The sequence below is a fragment of the Hypanus sabinus genome, chromosome 9 (assembly GCF_030144855.1).
Source record: "Hypanus sabinus isolate sHypSab1 chromosome 9, sHypSab1.hap1, whole genome shotgun sequence".
Taxonomy (NCBI): domain Eukaryota; kingdom Metazoa; phylum Chordata; class Chondrichthyes; order Myliobatiformes; family Dasyatidae; genus Hypanus; species Hypanus sabinus.
In genome coordinates, this window is record NC_082714.1 from 114,415,211 (window position 1) to 114,432,451 (window position 17,241).

General features: G+C 41.8%; 1 protein-coding gene across 4 annotated transcripts in view; it reads right to left on the minus strand.

Moving 5' to 3' along the window:
• Positions 1-16,146, minus strand: part of znf335 (zinc finger protein 335) — a 77,809-nt gene extending 61,663 nt beyond the window's left edge. Inside the window, exons 1-7 of one of the 4 annotated variants that reach the window (XM_059980450.1) lie at positions 15,867-16,146; positions 10,091-10,322; positions 8,603-8,864; positions 7,872-7,949; positions 7,069-7,320; positions 5,456-5,611; positions 2,506-2,658 (exon numbers count right to left, since the gene is read on the minus strand). In XM_059980450.1, coding sequence (XP_059836433.1) covers positions 2,506-2,658; positions 5,456-5,611; positions 7,069-7,320; positions 7,872-7,949; positions 8,603-8,864; positions 10,091-10,300 — 1,111 coding nt within the window. In that variant the 5' untranslated portion in view covers positions 10,301-10,322; positions 15,867-16,146. Of the gene's footprint in view, positions 1-2,505; positions 2,659-5,455; positions 5,612-7,068; positions 7,321-7,871; positions 7,950-8,602; positions 8,865-10,090; positions 10,323-13,468; positions 14,510-14,778; positions 15,494-15,784 lie in introns of those variants that run through there. The other 3 variants (XM_059980451.1, XM_059980452.1, XM_059980453.1) reach the window with 3 other exon arrangements.
• Positions 16,147-17,241: the final 1,095 nt, after the last annotated feature.

Consider the following 17,241-nt stretch of genomic DNA (forward strand, 5'->3'; position numbering starts at 1 on the left):
TTCCATGCTGTAATTGTTATATGGTTATATGATAGCACTTGCAACCACATCAGATTGTTGTTCCTTTCTGCACATTGGGTGGCAACCTTATTATTCCTTTAGCATTTTTGTCTTTTTTGAGATAAAGTTGCTAGCTTGATGCTCAATCCAGCACAAATGGAAAGTGTGCAAGGAGCTGGCCAGATTCGGACCCCGGGAGCATTCGCTTTGAAGTCCGGTGTGGATGCCACTACACTGCCATCTGACATCTACATCGGAGATCATGGGTAAAAACTCACTTCGCACATAATTTATACAGATTCAGCAATGCTGTACCAAAGCTCCAAATTTCAAAGTCAAAGAGGGATTGCACAGAAGCAAAGATTTCTAAGTACTACGTTTTCTGTTCAAAGATTTAACTTGCTGATCTTTCCCTCCTGGAAGGATTTCATCCCAACACTAACATACAAAGCCAATTTTCATCTCTCAAACAAATCCGACAACAGTTTAAAATTGTTATTGGCTTCAATGTTATTTTCAGAGCCTTACTGCTTCTAAACAGGCTGTCATGTTTTCTAGCATTCCAAAATGGAAGACATATCAAAAAGTATCTCACAGAAGTTAAAGAATCCTAAATTTGTGAGTGGTGCGACAAAAATACAAGTCATAAATTGTTTCCTTTGAGGTATTCAAAAGCTGTAAATGAGGGTTTCAGAAGAGAATAATGAATAAGAATGGAGACACGTTAGGAATGAAGACAAAAATGACCTTGGTGAATTACACATAATAATTAAGGTTCGATTCAGGGCCAAACAAATAGATTTCACACCTAAAAGAGGATTGTAAAATTGTGCTGATGAGTGGATTTGTGCATTGGATTTATATATCAGTATGGCTTTGAATTTATCAGTGTTGAATTGCCAAATTTCTGGTTTGACACAATTTGATGCCTTTAAGACAGTTAGCATCCTATCTTCAAGATTCTTCATCAAAATTAATGGACGAATTGGTACTTCCCATATCTAATGTCCTTCTTTTCCAAACTTGCTTTCTATTGACCTTCAACTTTGCTTTCTATCCCTATCACCACTATGATTTAGATGTCTCTGGTGGATCACAAACCAGATCCTGTTACTTAGCCTTTTTTTGCTCCTCCACCTTTTGCTTGGTTTTGACATGGTTGACTATTCCCTATATATTAATATAAAGGGAAGCTGAGTAGAAACTACTCACAATTTTATTGTTGCCTCTCCAGTTGCTGAAACTTGATCCAATTATCACATCAAACTCTACATTTGATCGAGACACTCACGTATACGTCACTACCATGTTGTTTGACTGTGGCCATCCTGCCAACAACACCTAGTCGAGGACAAATTGAAAACTAATGTTTGCAGTCACAAAGTCATTTGATGCTAGGGGAAGTTTTCATTCCCCAGATCTTATTTTCTCATCTTGTTGCATTGTCTCAGCCCATCTGCAGTGCCTTCGTCCGTATTTCTAAGCCCTCTTTAATTTCCCTTCTTCCATTTACCAGTAACTTTAATATATTCAAGATCAATTCCAAATTTTGTTCATACAAATGAACTTCAACTCTAATGCTCCTACAGGACTCTGACACCACCACAGCTGCCCAAGATGTGTAATCTTTTCTAAACCTTTAATTTCAAACACCTTCAAAGACATTGCTCAATTCTTCTGGCCATAACTGAGCTTTATGTCTTCTGGACATCTGCCTCTTCTGTTTGCTTACATTCTGGTGAAGCACTGTGAAACAATTTGATTTTTACATTCATTGCACCTCGTTGCGATGGGTTAGACTGTTGCAGTCAGAGAGACAGGGCTCGCAATGAAGCAAAGTGAAATCTTATGTGGAAGTACCTCCTATATTGATCAACTGAGAGCATGTAGCAAGAAATAGGAAATGACTAAATTTAAAACATCAGATCACGTGACAAGCACGAGAGTAAAGGACTTTAGGCTGATATGAAAATCAAGATAAGGACCAGATGATAAAAAGAGGTAGAGACCTTATCTGAGGCAATGCCTAGTAAATGGAATACCACAGCAATGGTTTCAGAGACTCCAGTAACAGACCAGAACAGTTTGGTTGTAACAATACCATTCCATGGCTAGTCAAATCAAGAACAATCAAAAAGAATGGGAGTGGTTTAATTCCACCCAAGACAGTCTTGAGTTATAAGCAATGCCTCCAATACTTATCACGGTATAGTGTTCCACTTAATGGTCATTGACTTGAGTAAGATTTGCTACTCTACCTTTAAATCTCAATCCATTCATGATTATATTATTGATCATCTCAAACTATGCAACACTACTTAACAACTGTTTTAACGAAACAAAAACTTTTCTCTCAGAATAAGGATAAAGTGGCAAAATTAGTGCTGTCAGTGATCTTCAAAAGCAAGCACACCATATATAAAAGCTGAGAAACACCATATATATTACAGGAGAAGCCAGATTTTAACCCACAAGTCACAAGGACTGTGCAGCAACATATTTTACCGTCAATTGCAGATGTCGCTTCTGTGTGCAAAACCTTGCGAGGCCTCCCCGGCCGCCTGCGAGGCCGATCACTGGTTGAAGTGGTGACACTGCGGCTGTAGTTCAGCTGCCTTCCACGTGTCTCGTCTTCCGCTGGGTTATAATCGCTGTCGGCTAATGGGAGAGGGGTTAGTTTGTAGAATAAAAAACTACACAGGAGGAAGCAATTTCTCTACCTGAAGGAGCAATTGTTAGTGAAACCGGCAGAATGACTGTTGCCTGACAAACATTAGCTAATGCAAATATTAAATAAAAACAAATGATACCAGAAATACTGGGCAGGTCAGACTGCATTTTGGTTAAGAGAAACAGAGTGAACACCTTAGGTTGAATCTGAGTACTTTCCAGCCTTCAGGACTTGAAAGGAAATTCAACAAATTCAGCAAACTTTATTTTTCTCTCTATCAGTAATCCAAATATGTTACTAGCTGACAAACAAGATAATCTTATTTCACTATCAGGGCCCATCCTGACGAAGGGTCTTGGCCCGAAACGTCAACAATTTGCTCTTTTCCATCGATGCTTCCTGGCCTGCTGAGTTTGTGTGTGTTACTATGTTTATTTTCCCTTCTTTCCCTTTGGAAGGTGCCGTACACTTCCAGCCTGACCTGCTGAGCACGGCTTCCTATTGTGCCATTTTGTAACTCTTACATTCTTTTGTCTATGCTCTAATTCACTGACTGACTAGATAAACTCACCACAACTTATTCCCAAGGTCATCCCAGTGTTACTCTGAGACATACACCATCCTCCACAGTTCTTGGAGCTTAATGAGTTTTTCTCTCCTTCCCAGTTCTGACAAAGTGTCCTCACCCTAAACTGCTAATTGTTTATCTACCACAGACATGGTTTAATTTGCTTATAAAAAGTATTCACCCCTCCACCCCCCTTGGGCATTATTTTACATTAAATCACAGAGGATTTAACTTGGCCTTTTTTGACACTGATCAACAGAAAAAAAAAGTCTTTCATGTCAAAGTGAAAACAGATCTGTTCAAAGTGGTTTAATTTAATTACAAATATAAAACAAAAAAAATAATTGATTGCATGGAAACTACGCTATAAAGACAAAAGAACACTCCAAAGCAACTCCACAGAAAGGTTTTTGAAAAGCACAAGACAGGAGGTGGATACTAGAAAATTTCCAAGTCACTGAATAAAGTACAATTAAGTCAATCATTAAGAAATGGAAAGAATATGGGACAAATGTAAATCTGCCTAGAGCAGCCTGTCTTCATAAAGTGAGTGCTTTTGCAAGAAGGGGACTAGTGAGGGAGGCCACCAATGACAGCTCTGGAGGAGTTAAAGCTTCAGTGGCTGAAATGGGAGAGACTGCGCAAACAATAACTGTTGCCCAGGTGCTTTATTGGAGAGTGGCAAAGAGAAAGCCAGCTGTTGAAAAAACTCACATGAAATCTCAGCTTGAGTTTGCCAGAAGGCATGATGTGGGAGACTGAAGTCAGTTGGAAGAAGGTTCTATGATTTGATGAAACCAAAATTGAGCTTTTTGGCCATCAGACTAAATGCTGTTTGGCATGAGCCAAACACCACACATCATCAAAACCACACCATCCCTACCATGAAGCACGGCGGTGGCTGCATCATGCTGTGGGGATGCTACCCTGCAGCAGGCCCTGAGAAGGCTTGTGAAGGTAGAGGATAAAATGAATGAGCAGTCTGCAAAAGAATTACAACTTGAGAGAAGATTTATTTTCCAGAAAGACAATGACCCCAAGCAAAAAGTCAAACCTACACAGGGATGGCTTAAAAACAACAAGGTTAATGTCCTGGAATGGCCAAGTCAGAGTCCAGACCTCAATCTAATTGAGAATTTGTGGCTGGACTTGAAAACGGCAGTTCATTCATGATCCCCATGCAATCTAACAGAGCTTGAGCAGTTTTGTTAATAATAGGGAAAAATTGCAGAGTCCTGATTTGCAAAGCTGATACAGACCTATCCACAAAGATACAAGGCTGTAATTGCTGCCAAAGATGCATCTACTAAATACTGACTTGAATGCCACAAGTAATTATGCAATCAATTATTTTGTGTTTAACAAAAGTAATAAATTTGGACCAATTTGTAAAAATTTGTTTTCACTTTTGACACAAGTCTTTTCTGTTGATCGTTTTGAAAAAAAAAGCCAACTTAAATCCACTATGATTCAATGTTGCAAAACAATAAAACAGGAAAGCCTCCAGGGGAGAGGGTTGAATACTTTTTATAGGCACTGTACTCCCCATTATCACACACAAAATGCTGGTGGAACGCAGCAGGCCAGGCAGAATCTATAGGAAGAAATACAGTCAATGTTTCGGGCTGAATCCCTTCATCAGGACTAACTGATAGAAAAGATAGTACTTTTTTTAAATCTCTTACCATCTTTTCTTTCAGTTAGTCCTGACGAAGGGTCTCGGCCCGAAATGTCGACTGTACTTCTTCCTATATATGCTGCCTGGCCTGCTGTGTTCCACCAGCATTTTGTGTGTGTTACTTGAATTACCAGCATCTGCAGATTTCCTCGTGTTTGTGTACCCCCCATCATCACCAGTTTTTATTTTAGATTTGATTTTGATAAAAGTTTCCCCATCTAATCAAGATACAGCTTTATGACATTACTCCCTATATATATAAAAAAAATCTGTATAGCTAAGCTGACCTTAGTCAAGAGTAAGGCTTGATTCCAAAATTGGCTGTGCATGAACTCTGATCTTACAGCCAAGGTTTGGAGAGAAAACAAAAAGGTGTCAAAAGGAAATCTGAAATCTTTGATTTACCACTTCCAGAATGCTAGCTTCCATTTAACTGTAACGGTGGCCAACATTTGCTGCATCTCCTGTCCTTTTCTTTTGAGCCAGGTGAAATTAAAGAACAGGGCTGAGGGCTGGACAAGTTCCAGTGGTGCATTACCTTCTCGGTCATCAATAGCACCAGCATCCACAATATCATCCTCCTCATCTTCTTGCTCTTGTTCCTTGTCCTCTTGGCCTTTTACTTCCTCTGGTCTTGGTGAGGCATTCTGCTTTCTTGGCCGTCCCCGTCCTCTCTTTTTACACAGGAAGCCTCCTAAAGATTTAAAAAACTCAGTACGGAAGTCAAGATAAAATTTACAAAGTACCAACTATTGCTCTGCAAAATGCTCTATAACAACTTTCAAAAACTTAAAATCTGTATTCAGTAGACCCAAGAGTGAGAAAATGTAACAATGGACTCTCTCCTTTTGGAAGGGTATTAAGGAGAAAGATTATGAACATTAAAATAGAAAAAAAAACACAAGAGATTTGTTGCTTATTGCAACTATATTCCAAGAGCCAGCTTACTACAGAAGTTGCAGATTAATGTCTAGTTAAACCAAGAGCAACTTCACCAATACTCCTAAACATGCTGGAGTGGTGGGACCCACATCTGCACTCGCATGCACCCTACAATGAAGCTGCTGATTGGCAAACAGCATGTGTATGTAATATAGAAATGGGGCAGAAAAAGCTTTGAAACATCACAATACTGTACAGAAGCAATTGCTCCCGGAGGTCAGAGAACGATTGTGCCTGCGTCAATTACCTTACTGTACTATACTGAAAGGTCTCCCCTTGTCCTGCTGGGAGGGACTGCATCACCTTGTTCTATGTCTATCCTGATGCAATGAGAGAATTAACTGCACTGCCTACTGCCTTCTTTTTCCATTGGACAATTACCTGTAGAATAAGTGAAGAATCTGTACAGATTGGCTGCCATTTATTGACTACTGGCCGACCTTGGCAACTTCATCAGTAAGCAAAATGTCCGGTTCTGTGTGCAGTCAGTTTTATCATACACTTTTCTGACACCATCAGCATTATTTTTGGCCACTTTGCTCAGACATCCAGAACTAGATTAGAACAAATTTTCAAGTACTGTATATAGAGGAACTACTTCAAACACTGTTCACATCTCATTGAGTGACCACTGCCTAAAGATGTTCACAACTTTGACATCCTTTTAAAAGGTTCCCTGATCCTACAGCACAGTCTGAAAATGGCCATACTGAAGTAAGAGGCGTGTCCTCTTCAAAAAGTAAAGAAAATCATGTCCACCCTGTACATGCCCTCTTCAGATTACTACCATCAGGGAGGTAGTACAGGAGTCTGAAGACAAACACTCAACGTTTTAGGAACCATTTATTCCCCTCCTCCGTCAGATTTCTGAGTAGTCCGTGAACACTATCTCACTACTTTGCTCTGTTTTTGCACTATTTCTCACTGTAGCATAGTATTTTTCAAGTATTTCTCTAATGCTGCTACAAAACAACAAATTTCATGACATGTCAGTAATAATAAACCCAATTCTGACTGTGGAAATGCAGGCCAGTGATCTGGAAATAGATTGATGTCCCAGTCTGGTCTGAATGTCTGGACTGACACTCAAAGGCATTAACGTGAAGCCGCCATCAGTAACACAGGAACACAGAGCCAATGTACGAGAAGTCCAGGCAGGAGTTGCATCCTGGCTGGAACAGAAACTCCTTCACAAATTCTGACACCTACCAATGTTGAGGTGCCGCTCCTTCATGTGATTGATGAGGTTATCCTTTGAAATGCTTTTGTACGGGCACATTTTGCATTTGAACTGCTGCACCACCACCACTTCCATCATGTCCTCCAAGTTGGACAGGTCGTGCTGCTCTAGATGGTCTGCACAGGTAGATGTTGGCCCCTCCGCCAACCCGTCCCCTGAAAGGTTGGAAAGCCTGCAGCTGGACATTTCAGAGGTAGACATTTGGGAATCAATGGGACCACCTGGAGGAATAAAATACACACACCAAAGTCAAGGGTAAATAGGCATCAGTTACATGTGAACAGCAAACTATCTGGCATATCCCAATATGGAATGAGCTGCACACAGAAGAGGTGGAAGTGAGTTTAATTTCAATATTTAAGAGAAATTTGGTTAGGTACTTGAATGGGAGGGGGATAGAAGACTATGGTCTGTAGCAGATCAATGGGACTAAGTAGATTAGTAGTTCAGTGCGGACTAGGTGGGCTGAAGGGCCTGTTTCTGTTCTGTAGTATTCTATGACTAATAGTGCAGCCTACAGATCACCCCCATACGCCACAAACAGTGAGCAGCAGGTTCAGTATTGCTGAGTTTATACACAACAGAAAACCTTAAATGCTGCACAACAAATCATAATGCCATTTAACGGCTTGTAAGCCTGCAGCATACTATACGCAAGTTCAATGAGTAGCCATATATCAAGCATAAATCACATTACAGAAAATTCAAAGAAATTATGTTTTCAATTAAATGTACACCTCTGGCTTCATTTCAAGAGAGGTTATGTTCTCACCATCGTCGGGGCCTGGCAGTACAAGATACTGAGTGGCTTCAGCTCCTTCATCTCCCGCACTCGTTACAGCGATACAACCTAGCAAGTAGATACCATCACTGTCATCCATAAGGCAATGACTTTTCAACTGAACACACCTTAGAAATCTGATTGAACAGTCAGATCTAAAATACACATCCCAGTGAGCAAGCTAAACTGAGGCTTGGATGTAACCTTACGACTCAAGGGATTTCAAAATTGTTACTTCTTGAAGATTTATACAGAACATATTACAAGATAGATGATTTTTGTTATTAATTTAAATCATTTAAAAATCACAATACCAACTAACAAGCTTTAAATACACTGTGGTCCCACTGTGGTGTCAATTTAATTAGGATTTATTTTAACTTATTCATTCAAAATGTGAGCACTTATCATTCACCCTAACTGTCCCAAATGAGGAGGGAACAGAGAGGTAACATAGTGATGGGTCTGCAATCATAAATGCTGGGCTTATCAAGGATGAGAGGATTCCTTCCCTGAAGGGCATTAATGGATGAGTAGGGGTTTTAAAAATTATGGTTGTCATTCTATTTTTTATTGAACTTAAATTCCCCAGTAGGATTGGAACTTGCATATCTGGATGAATAGCCCAGTATCACAATTGCTGTGCTACAATGAGTCATTATATTTCTAAGATAACTAACCACCAGTAAAATGCCCCTTAGCTACCTTGGTAAGCCACTCACTTTGCATGGCCTCAGGTCCAATAACTTTATCGATAGCTGAGCCAAGATCAGAGGATGTAGAAGCAGTGGAATCAGATACGATCATGGTTCCATCGGGTGCAACACTGGAATGGACCAGAACTTGGCCAGACTCAGACACCATGATGGACTGTGTCACCGTGGAGACACTGGATACTATGGTGGATTGAGCAATAGAGGAGGAATCTGGAAGGTGAGCAACGGTGATGACATCTGTGCTGGAACTTGTTTCAGGAACCACCTCCTGAAATAGCACAGCAAAAGGAAAAGCGTTAAGATTCTCATCATTCATATGTTCATCACATCTGAGATAATTCAAAGCTCTAAGCAGGATCCTTCTTCATCATAAGCAGATCAGACTGCCTACCCTCAATCATCTACACAAGGTCTAGCACACATCACTGCCAACAAACTACCTTTTGCATTCCAAAAGGTAAAATACAATTTGAACTTTTAAGCTTGCACATGGGTAAAATTCTGACACATTTTACAATTTGAGTTAACAGTATAATTTAAAGTTGAGAGACATTTTTCCAACACCTGGCCTTTGCTGAAAAGTCTTCACCCCCCCCCCCCCATTAAAAATATTACCCACAATTTCCCCACTTCCTGATCAGCATTTTGGGTCAGGTATGTCATTAAACTCCAAACAACCCAAATCCTATTGCAGAGTTATTATTCTCAGCACAAACAAAAAAACTACTAACATAGTTTCAATCTCAATCCTATTGCTAAAACTTATCCCTTTATCATTTTGAGAGTTAATGACATGAGAGACTTGATTCCAATATGCTGTGAGCCGCCTTCTCATCCTTTGCCAAGTTCTGAAATTTCTCCCCCATCCAAGTATTGTTCTGCCAGGAACATCCTTCCTTTGACCAGTTTTGGTCACTTTTTCCTTCAAGGATGCTTCTTGCAAGTGTAATCAATATTACTTAAATACAAGCTGTTATACGAGTTAAATCCAGGTGGGTTAATTCAATAAACATAGCAAATACATAAAGTGGTAAAACAAGCATCAGTCTCAGCTTTAAAGTGGTAGTTATAAATAAAATCAGTTGTTATATCATTACATGATTGTTTCAAATCCAGAACAATTTTCCCGAGCAAAATGAATTAAGTGATGATCTAGTACATGCATGGCCTGCACCTGAAATATTCTTTCACTAGATGCTATTAAAATCAATACAAAATACTGGGAATTAGTATGAATCATAAAGGAAAGATGGTTAATTGGATTCAACCCAAAGAAAGAAACCTGGGATTTAACAAATTTAATAAATGACTGAATAAAGTGTTTTAAACCATCCAAAAAAAATTTCAGAGCAGTTAAATGGTCTTTCCCATCCCAAGCTGATTACATGGAATATAGTGGCAAAAGAACAAGTTCAGTTTGAAAATCTTCTGACTTTAGATATTGAGTGATTTTGTTCATTGCTCTTGTTCATGTTTCCCGTAAGGATGCCATACCATGGATTCTTCTGAGCTCTGACCCACGCCCGAATCAATGGCCGAACTGTTGTCTGCCTCAGACCCCATGCCATGGGTGGTTACGGTATCACTGCTGTCTGCAGATACAGCCTCAGATGTGTCCACTACCATGCCGCTCTCAGAGGGCTCCTCCTGGCCCAAGGGGGCAGCGTCACTGCTGCTCTGCACTGCATTCTCCTCCAGCTCCATTGTCCTCCCCTTCTACTGACGTCTGTAAGAAAGAAGAGAAACAGGCTATTTTATAAAGAAACATCACTCTTTCACAGAAATAAAAAGACAACATCTGAAGTAAAGCTTTTCTCTTACTGTTCAACTACCAAGTTGGTGGATGGACAGGGACAAATTCAGCTACCTCTATTGTCACTGGTTTTCCATATTTGCAGGTCATTGACACAAAAAATTAAAACAGTACAAGCTGCTTTAGGGCGTATAAATATTTTTCTCCCTTTCTCCCTCATTCTTTTCCAAGCCCATTTCCGCTGTACCAACTGTGTCCACCTTTAAAACCTTTTCCAGCACAATCAAATTTTTGTTCTAATGTGGTGACCACAACTTCAACCACCACTTCAAGTGTGATTTAACCAGTGACTGGTAAACCTGCAAAATAACATTTGAAGTCTATGAATTCAATGCTACCACCTATGAAGGCATGAATGGTGTATGCTGCCCACCACAAGGTGGGGAGTGCTAAAGGGAAGTGGAGAATAGATAATCCATTTTGGCTTATTCCTGAACACCCCACCTTCACAATGATCAAAGATCAACTTTATTCGTCTTATACATTTAATTAGGAATTTGCTGTGGTGCATTGGCATGGCATGCAACAGAAATAAATACAACACTTACAAAAAACAGATATATTAAAAAGTAAGCTTAGTGCTTTAGGTACAGACATGGAATAAAATACAGTATGCATAAATATCAGCATGTATTTACAATGCAAACAGCACTATAAAAAGCAGTTTACTGTTTACAGTGAAGTTCAGTGTCTGGGTTATAGATAGAGGGGGTGGGGTGGGGACTAATTAGAATGGTTGATCAGAATAACTGCCTGAAGGGGGAAATGTTCACGAAGGTGCAACATCTTTGTTTTAATATTCCTATAGTGCATTCCAGAAGGGAGCTTTTGGAACAGACAGTCTGCAATGATTTTACCCGATGCTTCTTTGCCCCAGACACATACAAGTCCTGCAGTGATGGCAGGCTGAAGGCAATGACCCTTTCCACTGTCCTGAAAGTTTGCTGTAGCTTTAATACATTGTGAAAGGAGACAGTAATGGCTGATGTTAAATCTGGTTTTAATTTAAAAAAAATCACAATTGATACACAAAAGCCATTTAAAAAAATATTTTGATAGACAGGGAGCAGAGAGAGTAAAGGCTACGGAACCTGTCAGCATCCAGACCACAGTACTGAAGACCGGCAGTGCAGAACCAGCTGCCCATCCAGTCAATAGTTATATCACTGGGAACAATGAAGGTAATTCTGTTCACATTAAAGGTAAGTTGCCACCTAACCAGTCTATTCAGACCAATAGCAAAGTGACAGAAGGTGTCATCCACATGAAGTCTCTAAACTCCAACTACTCAGCAGTTTGATGCAGCTCTTGACCTCAAACTATGAAGCAAAAAGACGAGTGAATCCGTTCCCACCAGAGATTAAGGTTTAGCTTTATTTTTCACTCATACATCAAAACATATAGTGAAACGCCACGTTTTGCATCAAATCAGTGAGGATTGCACTCGGCAGCCTACAAGCATTGTCAGAATAGTACATCCACAACTGACTAACCCTAACCAGTACACCTTTGCAGTGTGGGAGAAAATCAGAACAGCGAGGAAAACCCACCCGGCCACGGGGTGAAAGCACAGACTCCTCACAAACAGCAAAGGAACTGAACCCTGATCTACTGAATGCTGGTGCTGTTAGCCGGGTTATGGTAAGTGCTATGCTACCATACCCCTGCTGTTTCAACTGTTTACACTGAGTAAGTGGGTATTAAGGGAAAAACAATGCACAATAGGATGTGGCTCTGGGATGTCAGCCATTCCAGTCTGATGACATGACTGCACGAGTTCCTCCCCAAAGTGCCCCGGATCCCACCACCATCAGCTGCTTCATCAGCAATTTTCCTTTCAGAAGGTCAGAAATGCCACTCGGAACTCCTCAGCAAATGAAGCCACCCAAACCCACGTGTAGCAATGCTGAGACAGCTGTCAGCTATGGGACTGAAAAGTGACAAGCAATATTTATGTCACTCAAGTGCTACCTACACGGAAAGTCCAACCATTTCATGAAATCATCTATGAGCTTTCAATCAATACTCTGGCCTAGGGTGTCACCAACTCTATCAGCAACATATCACAAAATTAACAGAAGGTCAAAGCTTGAATCCTGTACTGTTACCTCCACCACCAAGACCAGGAGCAGTAGGTGTGTGGGAACACCACTCCAGGCAATTAAACATCCCAACTTGAAAACACATCCGCAGTCCATCTCATCTCTGGATTTCCCACCCCAGGAGGCACATCCAGAGTATTACAGCTCAAGGCAGCTGGCTGCTCACCAACATTTCTCCAAGATTAGAGTTGGGTCGTATGAGCTGACTTTTCAGTGAAGCCCCCAGCTTGAGATATGAATTAATATAAAACTAATTCTGCCCTCGACTGTCCTGTTCACAGTAAACATGTTTATCCACAAGGAATGAATGAGGCAATCGTACTCATCTACTCCAACTGGTCATCAGGAACAATATATAAAATCTTACCACAGAGCACAGTACCTATTCTAGAAGTGAAGTGGGGTTTCTATACACATCACCAATGCTGGTACAATGCCAATGCGGACGGTATGGAGACTCTGTATGATGGCTTCATTTATGCCTGCACTACTGTACAACACAATCTTGTCACACTCCTTCAAAGCCACCAGTGCTACCGCTGAAACTACAGTCGGCCCTCCTTATCCGCGAATTCCGCATATGTGAATTCAACCAACTGCAAATCACCAAAACCCGGAAGTGCTCTTCCAGCACTTGTTGTTCGAGCACGAGCAGACTTTTTTTTCTTGTCATTATTCCCTAAACAATACAGTATAACAACTATTTTACATAGCATTTACATTGTATTAGGTATTATAAGTAATCTAGAGATGAGTTAAAGTATACGGGAGGATGTGCGTGGGTTATCGTGGATCTGGATTGAAAAAAAAATTGGAAGTTCTCTTACTAAATAAGTCGGAACAGGTACTTGTGGTATTATTTAGCACCAGTTAGTCAAACGTTTGTCTTAGTATATAGTATATATTTTACCTTTCTATGAACATAAAACACTTATGAACGTATGTTTCAGTGCTGACCTTGGGAAGTTCTGGAGTTCAATCAAGTGACAGACCGCTTTCGAGCACGCTCTCCACCATGCCGGGTTAATGTGGAGGATCAAAAACCCAAAACCCGATAAGTAAACCACTATGTTGCTTAATAATAATTGTAGCTTTCATCGGGGCAGAGTCTTTCTCACTTTATCCTTTAAAATTGTTCTGATCGTTGACCGATGTAGCCTAACGCTTTTCCAATGACCGATGGCATTTCACCTCTTTCCGATCGCTTTATTATTTCCACTTTATTTTCAATCGTGTTTGTGATTTATGTCGCAAACAGAAACACTGCGGATTCAGATCTCTATCGCCGGGTCCTAATGTCCACCACATTGAGAAAGGTTGAACATCCGCAAGGGGTCCCGGAACCAATCCCCTGCAGATAAGCAGGGCCGACTGTATAGGGAAATTGACCTCTGCTGTGCTGATACACAACGGTACAACCAACACAATTTTTACCGTAAAAGACCATTACATTAGGCAAAACATTCAAAAATGCCACAGACTCTTCACTATCACTCTACACGTTGCCTTTTGCAGATTTTCCAGGTAATTGGATATTATTCACATTAATGTTTGAATACACTTCTAAATCAGTTTTTAAAACATTTTTACATGAACATCTTTCCACTGAACCTGACAAGTTTAAAAGTAGTGAGGAAACATGGTCCTAGTGAGCCAAACCCCAATCTATCAGGATTTCTGAACAACGGAACAGAAAGTGACTGAACTGTTGCTCCAGCTTGTGCAATAGCAAGGCCAGATTGCTGCACCCCTACTTTGAGAATATTTCCAGCCATTTTCCATCCACATAATACTTAATTTGTTCTGTTCTATAAAGCTGCAGCCAGGAATTCTGCTTTAATTTTGCCAAATGGCAAAGTTAAGACTTCAGTTCATTTGTTCAGTTAACACAATTTAAATAAAGAACAATTATGCAACTTCAGTTGCTTAGTTCAAGATGGTGAAAAATGCTGATCATTTTATTTGCAAGAAACAAAAATGAATAGACTGTGAAAATATAACCACTTCGGCAATTTTCTTTTGCAACTAGATTTCTGCAATGCGAATATACCTAGAGAGTGATTTGGTTTTTCCTCCCCAGTTTGACCATCACATAGTAGTCAATCCCCACACTGCTGATCACCATCAACTGTCCCACCATTACAACTTGCCATTCAGCACCCTATTGGCCACATTAATCAACACTGCTCTATCTAGGATGGCAATGTGGCTGCCACCACCACAATGCCACCAATCCACACACCAACACCACAATCCATGTTGTGTACCTTTCTTCGTCAGCCATCCAGGTGCTCCCACTTCCCCACATCTAGTCAGTCCAACGACCAACAGGACAGAATCTCTCCCTATTTGGGTACAGCGGCCCAACATCCAGTATTTACTACCCCCCCCATAACCCAACTGCTCATTTCAGCAAGGGAACCCCACCAACATCATACTGCCTTCTGCAGATAAAAGCTGCAATCAGTCCCCCTCCCTTGCCTTTCTTCCTCCTGTGTCCACTTGCCCTCATTTCCTTCTTACCATTATTCTCCCCATTTTCATTCCCCTGCTCCCTCTCCACCCCACCACCGTCACCCTCTTGAACTCTCCCAGCTCCTCACTCATCTGCCCCAGACACCTTCTGCCTTAGTACTCCAGCCCAGAAGGTTGATTGCTTATTTCTCTGCATAGATCTGCCTGGCCAGATGAGTTCTTCCAGCATTTTGGGTGGTTGTGGCTCAAGATTTCCAGCATCTACAGAAACTCTTGTGCTAATGTATACATTTGAAGAAGCCTACAATATGGATTGCACATCCCTAGTAACCTCCAGCCTGCCTGCTATTCTACACAAAACTCAGCCCCCCCCCCCCCCAAATACACTTTAGACATTTCAGTTTGCAATCATTGAGCTCAAAACCAGGCCTCGCAACTAATTTATATCGACGTGCTGTTCCCTTCCCCTGTGTCCAGCTGATCCCTGTCCTTTTTCAACCCCCCTCTACACATTTCCCACTCCCATGTGTACCTCTCATTTATCACCCTCCCCCCCTCGATGGGCATTCATCCACCCCCTCCCCCTCCCCCTCCCCCTCCCCAGACCTGGCCCCCGTGATGCTGCCCTCCGCACTGCCTGAGCCGCCCGGCTGCAATTCCGCGCAGGCATTGAGCCGAGCTCCTATGGAGGGGGGGACGTGAGCCTGGGCCCTCAGGCCCCGCTCCGTCAGGCCGCCTCGGCCTCGCCTCCCGCGCTCCCACCGCCACCCGCCGCCCGAGCGGCCGCCCCACCCTCACCTTGGCCCCGTCGCCGAGGAGGACGTGAAATTAACTAAGTACAGGAGCGGCGCCACCACGCCCGAGCTGCCCACAAACCTACACAAATAACACGGCAATCTTGAAAGACGCCATCTCGCCTCCCATGCCGCCTCACTCCCTGGGCCTTCTTTTGTATCCATCAGCGTAAGGACCGATGCCGTCGCCAACGGGACGTAACCGGGGGGCTCGGGCTGCCCAGCTACATCCTCCGTCTTGTGGCCACTGAGACCCGGGGAGGTGCCGGTTCAATTTTCCACAGGCTTTGCCACAAAATGAAAAGGGATGATGGAACTATGTTTTCTCTGGGCTGGCGGATGCGGATATCGGATCGGTGCGGTGACGCGGTGCAGCAACGATCCATGTCGAGGCGTCCGCGCGTCTGACGTCAGAGCTGTCGCGTGGTGGGGGGGCGGGGCGCTGGGCGAAGTTAAAGCCAAGTTCAGAATCAGGTGGCGTGAAGTTTGGTCATTGTAAAGCAGATTAATTAAAAATCAGTGTAGTAGTTTTCTTTAATGTAGAAAAAGCTTATGATATGTTATAAAAAGGGAATAGGTGGGTAGAATTTTCAAATGGATTGAATAATTTTTATGTGACAGGAAGTTACAACGTACGGTGGGAACATTTTGTAGGGAGTGTGAGATGGGGAATGGAACTCCGCAGGGGGGTGTGTACCCCACTACTTTTCAATATTCTGATTAACGATATTTCCTTAAATGTTGACTCAGACTACAGCTCAACATTCAATACCACCATCCCCTCAAAACTAATCAATAAGTTCCTAGACCTTGGCTTCAATGCCTCCTTAATTGGATTATTGATTTCCACAACTGCAGACTCCAGTCAGTTTGGATTGGAAAAAAACATTTCCTCCGCTATCCCCATAGCTACAGGAGCACCACTAGATTGTGAGCTTAGCCCCCTGCTCTATCTGCTTTACACTCACAACTGTGTGGCTAAACACAGTTCCAATACCATATTCAAGTTTACTGATGACATCACTGTCATAGGGTGAATCAAAGTTGGTGATGAATCAACATATAGGAAGGAGACTGAAACTCTGGCTAAGTGATGCCGTAAGAACACAGTCTAAGTCAATGTCACAAGACCGAGGAGTTCAGGAGAAGGAAACCAGAGGTTAGTGAGCCAGCCTTCATGGGAGAATTAGAGGTGGAGTGGTCAGAAACTTTAAATCCCTCAGTGTTATTATTTTGGAGGACCTGTCCTGGGCCTAGCACATAAGTGCAATCATGAAGAAGGCACAGCAGTGGTTCTACTTTGGAGTTTGCGAAGATTCAACATGACACCTAAAGCTTATATAAACATCTATAAGTGGTAGTGGACAGTATATTGACTGGCTGCACCACAGCCTGGTACGGAAACACCAGTGCCCTTGAATGGAGAATCGCACAAAGAGTAGATAATATGGCATAGTCCAT